The 12,526-nt window shown below is 35.2% G+C and overlaps 2 protein-coding genes and 1 pseudogene across 2 annotated transcripts in view; all 3 read right to left on the bottom strand.

Moving 5' to 3' along the window:
- sdcbp2 (syndecan binding protein (syntenin) 2) overlaps positions 1–4,686 on the bottom strand; it is a 21,683-nt gene extending 16,997 nt beyond the window's left edge. Inside the window, exon 1 of the mRNA XM_016511851.1 lies at positions 4,480–4,686. The gene's annotated coding sequence lies outside the window, so the exon portion shown is untranslated. The remainder of the gene's footprint in view (positions 1–4,479) is intronic.
- A 1,921-nt stretch (positions 4,687–6,607) lies between these two features.
- LOC107707744 (peptidyl-prolyl cis-trans isomerase FKBP1A) lies at positions 6,608–9,301 on the bottom strand. The gene is made up of 4 exons (XM_016511834.1): positions 9,052–9,301; positions 8,876–8,923; positions 7,434–7,546; positions 6,608–7,263 (listed from the first exon to the last, which is right to left on the bottom strand). Exons 1-4 carry the CDS (start codon positions 9,086–9,088, stop codon positions 7,135–7,137), a joined length of 327 nt encoding a protein of 108 aa, XP_016367320.1. The 5' UTR covers positions 9,089–9,301; the 3' UTR covers positions 6,608–7,134.
- A 1,451-nt stretch (positions 9,302–10,752) lies between these two features.
- The window catches only part of LOC107707752 (sodium-dependent lysophosphatidylcholine symporter 1-like), a 9,559-nt pseudogene continuing 7,785 nt past the window's right edge, over positions 10,753–12,526 (bottom strand).

The raw sequence follows: 12,526 nt of genomic DNA, 5'->3' as shown, positions 1-12,526 counted from the left end.
AAAAACTGACTCCAAGCTTTTGAATGGTAGAGTGTATAATGTTACAAAAGTGTTTTATTTCAGATTAATGCTGATCTTTCTATTCATCAAAGAATCCTGAAAAAAAATTTACTCAAGTGCAAGTGTTTTAAATATTGATAATAATAATAAAATGTTTCTTGAACTGCATATCAGCATATTAGAATGATTTCTGAAGGATCATGTGACTGAAGACTGGAGTAATGATGCTGAAAATTCAGCTTTGACATCACAGAAATAAATTACATTTTAAAATTTGTTCAAATAGAAAGCAGTTATTTAAATAGTAAAAATATTTCACAGTATTCCTGCTTTTGCTGTATTTTGTATCAAATAAATACAGGCTTGGTGAGCAGAAGAGAATTCTTTAAAAAACATTAAAAATCTTACTGTTCAAAATCTTTTGACTGGTAGTGTATATTAAAATGTTTAATACTTCATTCAAATTAATTAAACACTTTTAAATAGACTGCAGCAATCATATTTTGCCACACATTATTTTGTTTAGTTCAGAATCGTGGGAGAATCGTGATCTCTATTTGAGACAAAACAAATCGTGATTCTCAATTTATCCAGAATCGTGCAGCTCTAATTATATATTGCATTTGTGTTATATTAAATATGTAAATTACATAATATCAATATATTTCCATCAAAAATAAATTTGGATACAAAGTTATTCACCCATTTTAGCATTGCTAAAGTCTAGCACTGAACATTCTGAAGATGATATGCATTCTAAAGATACCAGTGAACATTCTGACGTGCAGTTTTAACACTTCCAGTGTAAGCAGACTCAAGCTATTATCACAAAAGATATGTAGACATACTTCAACCCATGCGATTTTGAGTTGAGGACAGTAGCTACTGAGTATACATTATAATTACAACAACAAACATCCAACGATACATCACTACCATAGATACACAGGACACATTTCAGAGATATTCATCATAAGCTGAACACTCAGGACATTTACAACATTGCCTTACATGTAATGTTAACAACCACAATTGTTATTATACAATGAAAAGCAGATAATAGAGACTAAAGTTCATGATTAACAAAGTGCTCAGGGCAGGACATGAGCACCAACTCCACATTTGACTAATAACATCCCACCAGAAATCATTACTACAGAGCCAAAGCTCTAACTATTTCAAATCCAAACAAAATAAAACATTAAACACTGCCTGACTGTGCTCTTCATCTTACAGTGGAAGAGCGATGAGAAGTTAAGTGTTTTCCTGGGAACACATCCATTACTGGAAAGGGGAAGGGAAAGGGAGAGACGGACAGAGTAAGCCAAAGAAGTACAAAGAAATTACAGTGCTTAAAGACAGAAAGGAAGACAAGGAATTGAACATATGAGAAGTATAGGAAAGGCCAACAAGAGATATAATACAGGCATGTGATTGATTGATGCTGGCATTAGTCACAATCATATGACTGTGATCACATGACATATTGTGCATTTTAGCCAATAAACTACTGCCTGTAGATCACTGGGTTACCGTAAACGTCACAACAACAGAAACCAACACCAGATTCAGGAAATGACAGAAATCCTGCTCAACGAGAAAAGCCTAGAGCATCTAAACATAAACGCATCATGAAACCTTAAACATGAGTGTAACGAAACATGACGGCATCACAAATACAAAAGACAAGCCTGTAAACATATACACTGCCCTTCAGGAGATACGGATAGGCACAAGTCTTCAAAATACTAATTTCTAGCAAGAAACATCAAGTTACAGGAAAACTGTAAATTTAGGGAGACATGGTTGAATGGTGGCAAATGAGAGAAACGTCACATAGCCTCACTTCCCTGAAGAGACATCCCACATACTAATGGAGATAGTTAGTAGATCACTGGATAGGAACTAAACTGAAATGAGAAACGGGAACTATTTGGTGAGAATCGGCCTGATTGGAACACAGCCAGCGACTGAAACTGAACAAAAAGCCTGGAGACTTATTCAAGTCTTTAATGCATGTAGGAACATACAGGTTTACAACCAGATTAAAGAGACTCTGGAGCTGCTTATTCCATAACATCAGATTTAAGACTCAAGCTAAAGCACTACATGCTCATACACGTTCACATATCGCACAAATCTGTGAAACACTCACAGACAGACATGACCATAACATAGGAAGAGAAAGAACACTCTCGCCCACATCCTCTTGAATAAACTCCCACACCAATGCACACAGAACAGCTCATGCAAACCAACACATACTGCCTGTTGACGTCACATACACACAGACACAGATGACGTTTCAACCGCAATGTCAAAAACAAGCAGTAAATATATCTGACAAGCTCCTTCCACACAAACACTGTTTCTCATCGCATAAAAATGTCTCTGTGACACTAAAGGGCCATTATTTCCTGTCAAGGGCACTCCAATAAAGTAGAGATGTCTCCAAATAGTGGACTAATGGAGACAGTGAGTAATCTTCTCGCAGACATGTGTGCCTCTATTGTATCTAGTTCAGCTACTCGCATGAAATTAAGTGAATCGACTGGGCACAAAGTGCATCATAAATAAAGCAGGAATACAGAACGACTGGGAATCTCATCACTGAGGCTCTAAGTCATCTGAGGTCAACACCTGTTATCAGTGTTATTTTCATTAAAGTCGCAATGAAGTAGTTACAGATTTTTCTCTTCCATATTATGACGTACATCCCAGTGAAACAAATTATCGAAATAGAACAAAATGAAGGGCTGGGTTTTTGATTGGATAGAGACTTGGATAGAGATTTTATGTGGACAAAATAATTGGAGGAGTCCGGCATAAGTTATGATATGCATTGATGATTCACAATAAGATCAATAACAAACATTTAGAAATTATATAGGCTGAATTATCATTTCATGCCAACTTGAACAAAAACTGAAACATGAATAAAAAATAAAATAATATAAACATAAATATAAAATGATGAAGAAACAGAAACTATACTACATTTTCATGACTCTAAAATTAATTAATACATAATAAAGTGAACACAAATCATTTTAGTTTTAGATACATAAACTTAAACTGAAAACAAATGAAGGGATAATAACTAAATTGTAAACTATAACAACCCTATCTTTATCTAAACCTTAGTGTAAATCGTAATAAATCACACGAAACTAATGCAGGAAAAAGCAGCAGCAGCACAATGATTTCACACTCCCTAAATCTGGTTTAGATTACATCTTTGACTAAATGTGGTCTACTTTCAGTGCAAATGCAGAAAAAATCTTTAGTGCAAACTCAAGTTAGGGACAAAGCCAGCTTATAACAGTCCGGCTGAGTGGGTGAGGGGCCTTTGGTATGGGGGAGAAATGGGCAAAGCTAATTTTCAGGCAGACTGAATGAGTGCTGAGCATAATAAACGACTCTCCCATGGCAACAGTCTGTAACTCTATTGACTGAGTCCAGTAAAGGATCCATGTGGAAATATCCTATCCATAGCTTTTGGTAAAATATAATGCCACTGTCATGAAATAAAAGATTTAAATATGTTATGACTACAAGCCCTTTCTCAATCTCCTCGTAACCGTCAACGATGAAATGATGTAGATTATTCTAGGCAGCTGATTTATGTCATTATATGGGAAAGTCCCTTCAACCAAAAAACCAAAGGAAAAACTAGGTTATCGCCTTTATTTAGCATCACTCATCTATGCCTTTGTTTCTTCGTTTATTTTCCACTATTCCGTCATCAATAATTCAGTTCCTTCCATAATGTATTGACTGAACATACAGGAATAATCGAAAGTAAAACTTGCTTCTCAAGAAACAAAACAGGACCAGGTTTCATATCAGTGACACATATTGGGATTAATACCATTTCATACGTCAAATACGAAAACGCATAAAGCTGTTTGAATGTTACGTGGCAAATATCTATAACGTCAACATCGTCTTGTGATTCACTGCCGAACAATGTTTGTCTGTATGAACATTTAATTTTCTGCTCTAAATTACCCAATACCTGTAAGGCGATGAAAGCACCTGTCATCAGTTTTAAAAACTAAACTGAGGTTTAATCCACTGTCACCTTAAACTAAGCATTATTAACACGATATAAAAGCAGTCTGACTGATACAGACTGTATTTTTTGCTGTGTTTAGCTCTCAAGCTAGTCACGGCAACTCCGTTAGCAACCGCACAATCATGCTAATTACACGAATAAAGTTATATTTCTTTCTCCTAAAAATAATGACCAGGTGATACGATACAAAATATCCTTAAAAACAAAAATACAATAAATGTAACTGAATGCAGAGCGAAGTAAACACCAGCACGTCTTTGTTCTTCGTGTGTGTTAGCAGCAGCCTGTTTAAGTTTAGCTTGGGTTAGCCAGCGAGTCCCACATACCTGACTGAATAAAATCACTTTGACGATAATTAAAATAACAACATTTACATTAAAGAGTGCCGCGTCTTATCTTACCTTTCTGCGTTCTAACGACTGACTTCTGAAGAAATGGGGTAAATGTGATGGGAAGCAATGTAAACAAGCCGAGCACAGTAAACGAGACTCTTTTCCTCTTTAGGTTGGTGCAGTGAAGTGAACAGAGGGGAGGTGATCGAGAGAAAGTACGTGCGTGTATATTTCTTTGGTTTAGTAGCTCAGTTCACTTCCTGCTATCTCATTCATGAAGGAGGCTGGGCTGAAACTTCTATTTATACTTTTATTACTCATTAACTTAAGCACAGTCACTCTGACTGCCAAGAACTACCATGGTAACAATAACTCCAGAGTCCAGTTATTGTTAATACTGTAAAATCACTGGACTGATTTGGGATCAGTTATTTTTTCTTGATGGCAGTGCTGGAATACCAAGTTATCAGTTCTACCAATATATCAAATTTAGTTCAGTAACTACATTAAATGACTACAATCATGACTACAATCATCAACTACATTAAATGACTACATACAATCTAGTATGTTTTGGTTTCATTCTGATTTATGTGTTATAGCTATAAGAGGTTCCATAATGAGTAAATTGCTGAACCATACATCAGCTGTAAATTAATTGCTGCCCTACAGTTGAATCTCATTCTAAATCTGCTTCCACGAAATTTGAAGGTAAATGTATCCTGCTCTTCAGCTTTCATTTATTATATTAGAAGTACCAATAAAAGAACATATAGGATTATTAGTGGACATAAAACAGTGAAGGTACTTATCTGAAATGACACAAACAAGCAACATTTTCCAAAACATGTAAAAGCACTTCATAGCACATTTGAATTATTTTATTGTCTTTAAGACAATACGTAAATATACAGTGCATTACAGTAATATTAAAGCCATATATTTGATGCTTGACTTGTAATCACAGGAATCGCCAGCATCCACTCAAATATTTAAGCAAGACAGATTTCTGTTAAATTAAAAATTATTTCCATGTCAATACAAAAGAGCACTGTCACTGTATCTGCATCCAATATATTCACATCAATTGTCTTGGCAGCGCAACTTACATTAACATCCATGAATAGCTACAAATAATTTAGCATCAAAATGGATACTTGAATGGCAAGTAGTGTATGTCACACTAGTGTAGGTCACGATGTGCTAGGAAGCCACAACCCCTTATTTTGTTTTTCAGACATCTTTGTCCATCAATGAAACAAATTCTCCATGAGAACAGAAAGTGCCCATCAATTATAGATAATAATTAGCAAGTTAATGGTTGGTTTTGAGATTTGATGAGACAATGAACAGTGAAACATAATCACAAAATCTTTAAGCACTAAGAATGGCATGCGTCCATTGCTAGTGCCAAATGCGCCACCTACTCAACTACACAACCTAATCAAACACAGAACAAAGTAAACACATTTAAAACATTTCCAAATAGCTGCATGCTAATAAAATACTGCAAAAAAATAAACAAAAACTATGTATAATAATGTTGCTCACCAAACTGACAGAAATAGCAGTTATCACTTCATACTTCATTATTTGTATTAATCAGCCTGGTCTAACATAAAGTTTGATTTCAGGTAATATGATGGCACTTTTTCAGTTGATATGGTCACTTTGTAAATATACAAAACCAGTGGTATTCTGGCAGGTGTCAAACACACTAGCAGGCACAAGGATTGTTCAAGATTTTGCTTCTTTGTACTAATTAAAACCAGCGAACCTGTTCAAACCTTACAATTCAATACTGAAAATTCATACTTTATGTTAAAAAGCATTAAATGTAATTTATGTATTTATTAGTGCTGTCAGCATCCAAAATAAAAGTTTTTACTGTACTGTGTATATTTATTATGTATATATAAATACACACACATACAGCATATATTTTGAAAATATTTACATGTATATATTCATATAATTCATATCATATATAAATATATTTAATATATAACTGTAACATATTTTTCTTAAATATATACATAATAAATATACACAGTACACACACACATATATTATGTAAACAAAAACTTTTATTTTGGATGCGATTAATCGTGATTAATCGTTTGACAGCACTAGTATTTATTAAATCTAAAGCATAACAATGCAATAAATATGCAAATGTTTATTTTCCAAACATAAGATCTTTAAGATATATTTATGTTTTCTTTTTTTGGGATTACTATTCAGGGATCAAGTTGCCGATTCTTTAACAAGTTTGTACTTGGTCTCAAGCCAACAACAATCACAGTGTAAGAAAAAGTCACAAGAGAAGAGAAGTCTAAAGGGTTCCTTCAAGGGTTCAAGTTCAGGATTAAGGACATTGCAAGGTTTTTGATGATTTGGTGATATTGTATCAATTAGACAGGAAGAATGTTGGATTAAAATTAAAGGAGCTAAAGAATTATTTCTGATGTAATGTGACTAAAGCAAAAGATAAAATGTTGGAGAACTCTGATAAAATAAAGCACAGATCTTTACATAATGTGCCCCAAACTGTGGGATGGGATACTGAATAAAGCTGGTTCTGAGAAGAATGACTAAAATATGGCCTGACATAAAGAGAAAACTGATTTAATCAAGTTTCTAATGTTAAGACTAAACCTTTTTACACTTGAAACATTTATAATATAATCAAAAATTAACAAAAGGCATTGTTAATGCATTAAATCACTCCAAACTGAGAAGCTCCACATCGAAGATGAGGGTCGCATTTGGGGGAATAATCCCAGGATGGCCTTTATTACCGTAGGCAAAATCAGGTGAACAGGTCAGCTTTGCACGTTGTCCCACACTCATCTAAAAGTCACACAAATATCAGCATGAATTATGTGATTTTCTTTTTCATTGAAATATCAATCCTAGGTGGACTGGATTTGGTAGTGCTTCATTAGAACATCATTTAAACTTAATTAAACTCAAAAAGTGTTACATATGATTTTCTGAGTGGACAAAACACCATCACATACCTGCGCAATACCTTCCTCCCAGCCACGGATCACTTCCTGTTTACCAATCTTGAACTTAAATGGCTTGTCACGGTCCCGGGAAGAGTCGAACTTCCGTCCATCTGTCAGAGAGCCTAAAGATTTAAGAGGAAAAGGACAGAAGGACAGAAAAACAGGAAATGAGGTTAGAGCATCAGATAAATGGGTTACTTTATTATTGTTCTGCTCTATCAGGGAGATTTTCTGTCTCTCTAACCCATGTTTAATAGCAGTAAATTATCAGGATATGAGACATGTACCTCTTTCAAGAACATGGCAAAAATACAGTAACATATGAACATAAACACAAGCAGAAAAGAGTCACTGATCCACTCATCAACACAAAGCAGGAATCAGTTACATTTATTCAGTATGTCTATACTGTACATAGTAATTCTCTTTAACAACAATAGTTCTTTCTGACCTGTTGCTATGACTCAATATGAATATCTCCCACTCTTCTTCCCATGTAATAAAGAAATAATGAGATGGAAGCCCTGAAGCACAAGGTGGAAATTAGTTTGGAGCCTTCCTGAGTCCGATTCCTTCATTATTTACTTTCTCCCTGCTCTACATACCTAGTAAATAAAAAAAGATCATAGAGAAATCATAGAAAAGTAAAAGTAAATAAAACGTTTTTTGTAAAAATCTAAGTAAATAATTTTAAGAGCGAGAGCGAGAGAGTCAAATATGATTTTAAAAAATCAGAAACAAGAAAGATGCAGAAAAAATGAAACAAAAAGAAAAAGAAAATCGAGTAAGGGTCATGAGAATGTAATGCAAAGTACAAAATGACAGAAATGTGGGCTTTTTTGGTACAATGTTGAATATTATATCAATGCTGCATAAAGTACAAGCAGCATATGCAAGATGGCAGGCAGGTTGTCAACTGTAATAATGATTCAACTGAGTATGAAAAACTTTCCGTAATTCGATTAAGTTACCTATTTAATCATCAAATAATCTACTTGGCAGAATAGTATTTCTTGGTTAGTTTGAACGATTAAAAGCCAATCACATCCCAGGGGTCGACTCCGTCCAGACAGTGATAATCCGTCTATCCGACGCCGCCAGCCTCGCTATCCAACAAAGACTGAATCACACGAGTGTCTGTCAAATCTGTTCAGTCTCAGCTGTCAGATGAGGATCATGTCTGCGGACAAATGCCAGTGTGTGCAAACAATACACAACTAATAGTGCATAACGGCTTTATTTGTCTTCCTCTGTATATTGTACTGTATCTTTACAGCACCCCCACTCTTCAGATGTCATTTTAACACGGATTGTTTGGAAATATGCATTAACCTTTTTTTTTCTCTAAATTAAGTCAGTAATTATAAATTTCCATATACAAAAATCCATATTCGTTCACAAAAATACAACATCAGTACACCCACCAAAAGAACATCTGAAATTCAACTCACCAACATAATGCACCACACATGTCTGTCCTTTTTTGGGGAAAGTCCTCCCTGTAACAGCAGCGCGAGGAGAAAAAGGGAGCAGGAGACAGAGCAATAATATAATGCTGTTAAACGCACGCAACTTAACAAATAATACGCTACTTTACGTGATAGAAGCTGCATTAAGGTGATTTTACCATCTCCGGGGGTTATGGTCTCGATCTCCACTCCCATTTTGTCCCGCTCGTGTACTGTATGTTTCTGAAGAGCCCTGCTGCACACTGTCTCGCTCACAGCTGTTTGTTTGCAGGCGGAAAGGAGCGATGCTGTCGGGTCACATGACCGCAGCGAGAAAACGGGGAGAGGGCCCAATAGCAGCGCACTAATTTAACATAAATCCTGCTGATGACAAATGCGACCCGTCTCCTTTGTTATGCCAAGTGAGTGAAAAATACAATTAGCCAACTCTTAACTTTTATAAAGAATATCTCTTTGGATTTGAGACTTTAGTCTTTGCAACTTTACAGATCTTCTTTATGCACCAAGAACTTGTAACACTCTAAAGAGAAAGGAAAAAATGAAATCGCATCATATGACCCCTTTAAAAAGCAAATAACTACATTTAAATGCTATTTTGTATGTACAAAAAAGAAAAGATGGATGAATCCCCCACCCTCCAGCTCATTGTAAAGTACCTATTACATAACATGCTCTCAACACACATTTCATCTGTAGTGTTGTAATGTGGGTGCCTGACTGGAGTAGCACGGATCCACCTCCCACGGACCCACGCCCCCTCCACGAACAACATGTCAAGTCACCCAACACGTTAAACTGCCACAAGGGGGCGCAATGCACAACAGAAGACCATGCACATGCACGTATTTACACGTTGCTGTTTATTTATACACTTTTACTTCATTGTCGTCATTACCAGTGTGGAATAAAAGTGCTGTTACAAACACTTAGACTAGCTGTGTGTATGCTTTCAACGTTATAATACTCTCTCCCAGCTTATAGTTTTTAAAAGTTGGCTTAACTGTAGGCTACACAACTACAAAAATATATAGACATGCCGAACTACACACAGATATGACAAATGTAAAACACTATCTTGTATCTTTTGATTGTTCCGTGTGCACTGGAGCACAAAAACTGGAGTTTGTCATAGCACTCACATGTACATGTAGGCTACAAAAATTCACTGTATATACACAATTGGTGAGCTTCACAGTTCTTGAACTGAACTGAATCAACACTGACTTACTTCAGACAGTCTTGGCTTAGTGCTGCTTTACGGTAGAATTTTATACTAAAAGGTGACTTGGATGCATTTTACAAAGCAAACATATTAATTCCTGTTAGATTGTTGTGTGTTACATAGAGAATTGTGTGTTGTGTTTTGCAAAAAGTGTTTTATGAAATTGAAAACTGAGTCAAAGGCTGAGAATTAGTGTATGGTTTTGCAGATTTGGTGTGTGGTTCTGGTGTTTGAGTGTCAGGCTTCAGAAATTGTGTGACAAGTAAAGGTTTGTGTGCAAGCAGTTGGAAAAAAAACTGTAAGTGTGGAATTTAAATAGCAGTTTTTCGCAAATTAAACACAAGAACGGATAATGTGCTAGCATTTTTGCAGACTTGGTCTGAAGATTGTGCCTTAAGTAGCCTACAACTTTTAGTGTGTAAGCAATTTAAAAAAAACTGTAATATGTAGAAACAGTTATAAGGCCCAAATCACCATAAAGGAATCCGCATCTGGTCCAGATCCGGAAAAACGGATCCGTGCCGGTATTGGCCCGTTGTGCCAAAAGACACCGGCCCGAGTCCGTTGTGCGGATCTGGACCAGAACTTCAGATGGGTCTGGGCCAGATCTGGCACAGATGATTTTTGCTATCTGGGAAGCCATTTATTCACTGGTTGATATAAACACTTTTTACACAGCAACATCAGCTTAATATGGGTTTGAGGCAGGATTATCTGTTTGTCTGTATATGGTGCAGAAATTACACACTGCTACTTTTAAGTGCACTAATATTTCTAAATTCTAGTCCTGAGGGCCCCACAGCAATGCACATTTTCGATGTCTCTTTTATTCATCTCTTTAGTAGAGATTCAGCTCATTAGCAGAAATCTCCCTGACCTGAAATAAGTGTGTATTATTAGTGAGACTCCTAAATAAATCCTGATTGAAAAATATTCACAATGCACAATAAAAAAGCCTTTACACTGAGGTGAAAACAGAGCATGTTCATGATCAACAGTTCAGCAGTGTTACAAAAGTAGTGAAAGCCACTCATTACTTCATAGGCTTAGTTCTTCTCCTTTCAAGGCAGTCTCTGTCCTGTGTACGACAAGATAACACACAGTGATGGAAAAGTTAATACAGCTATTGTATTATTGTATAATACAGCAACTTGTCAAGCATTTCATGCAAAACAGAAACACAGTGTGAGAACATGAAGACATCTCTGAACATAATATACTAGACTTTAATTTTCATAGAAGTAAAATTAATCTTGGCCTTCAGTGTATAAGAAGTTGCTTCTGTAATAAACAGGGTTCCCACTCTTTCATGAACACCAGATTCAAGGATTTTTTAAAGCAATATTTATTTAATTTCAAGCACCTATCAAATTCATACCCCAGAATATGTAGCATCATGAAAGACCTATTACAGTACTTAACATTTCACTTACACTTAACATTTACATTAAAATTTTCAGAATAATGAGGGTTTTGAATGTGTAGGTTTCATCAGTTTAGACCACTTTGAGCAGACGTGTTCAAAGGAATTTAATTAAATCCATTGAAGTCAATGGAGTTCACACTGGTAATATTCAAATACAATTTCTCAAATATTAATAAAAATATATATTTTTGCATCAAACTGGTTTTTGCTGTAATTCTTGTAAAAGATTTAAATTTGAGAGAATTTCTAAATTTTTAAATTAATAAAAAGTGGTTAAACAGGCTCTACGCGTACTTTTTAGACACCCTTAACTCCTTTCTGCTGTCTGTTGTTCTGTTGTCGGTGTTTCTTTGTTTGAATATGGCGCTTATCACATGCTGTGTGGTATCGGTGTTTGGTATCGGGGCATTTTAACGAGTACGAGTACGAGTACAGGAGCTCAGTATCGGGCCCGATACCGATACCAGTATTGGTATAGGTGCATCCCTACTTTTAACATTTAAAAAAATTCAGGAGCACCTTCTAATCAATAATCAAAAATTCTGATCAAATATTAGCCTTCCAATTTTACAAGATGATATTTGACTCCTTAAAGTGATTTACGGGGAATTTAGTTTTTACACCTTTGTAATGGCATTTTTCTAACTTTATTAAAAGTATGTAATCTTTTGTCAAATTAAAAAAAATATATATTTATAAGCTTTTTAAAATTTCTAATTAAAACAACAGAATAAAATCAAGTTGAATAAGAATAAAGTTACCAATCAAATAAAAGCAGTATTTTAAAAAATTATTTGTACCACAGAGGTGGCACAGAAGAACACAAAAGTGGCTTGTAGGTGTATTTTCAGATGTTTAATGAAGTTCAGAGGTGGCATGAGTGGAATTAAATTCATAAATTCATGTTGAGGTTAAACGAATTAAACGAATTAACAGAAAATATCCTTTAAAAATGAAAGTAAAACTGCCAGTAGGTGGCGGCAAA

The sequence above is a fragment of the Sinocyclocheilus rhinocerous genome, unplaced genomic scaffold, assembly GCF_001515625.1.
Source record: "Sinocyclocheilus rhinocerous isolate Xijiao unplaced genomic scaffold, SAMN03320098_v1.1 scaffold565, whole genome shotgun sequence".
In the NCBI taxonomy this organism is placed as follows: domain Eukaryota; kingdom Metazoa; phylum Chordata; class Actinopteri; order Cypriniformes; family Cyprinidae; genus Sinocyclocheilus; species Sinocyclocheilus rhinocerous.
This window is presented reverse-complemented; position numbering and strand designations above follow the sequence as displayed.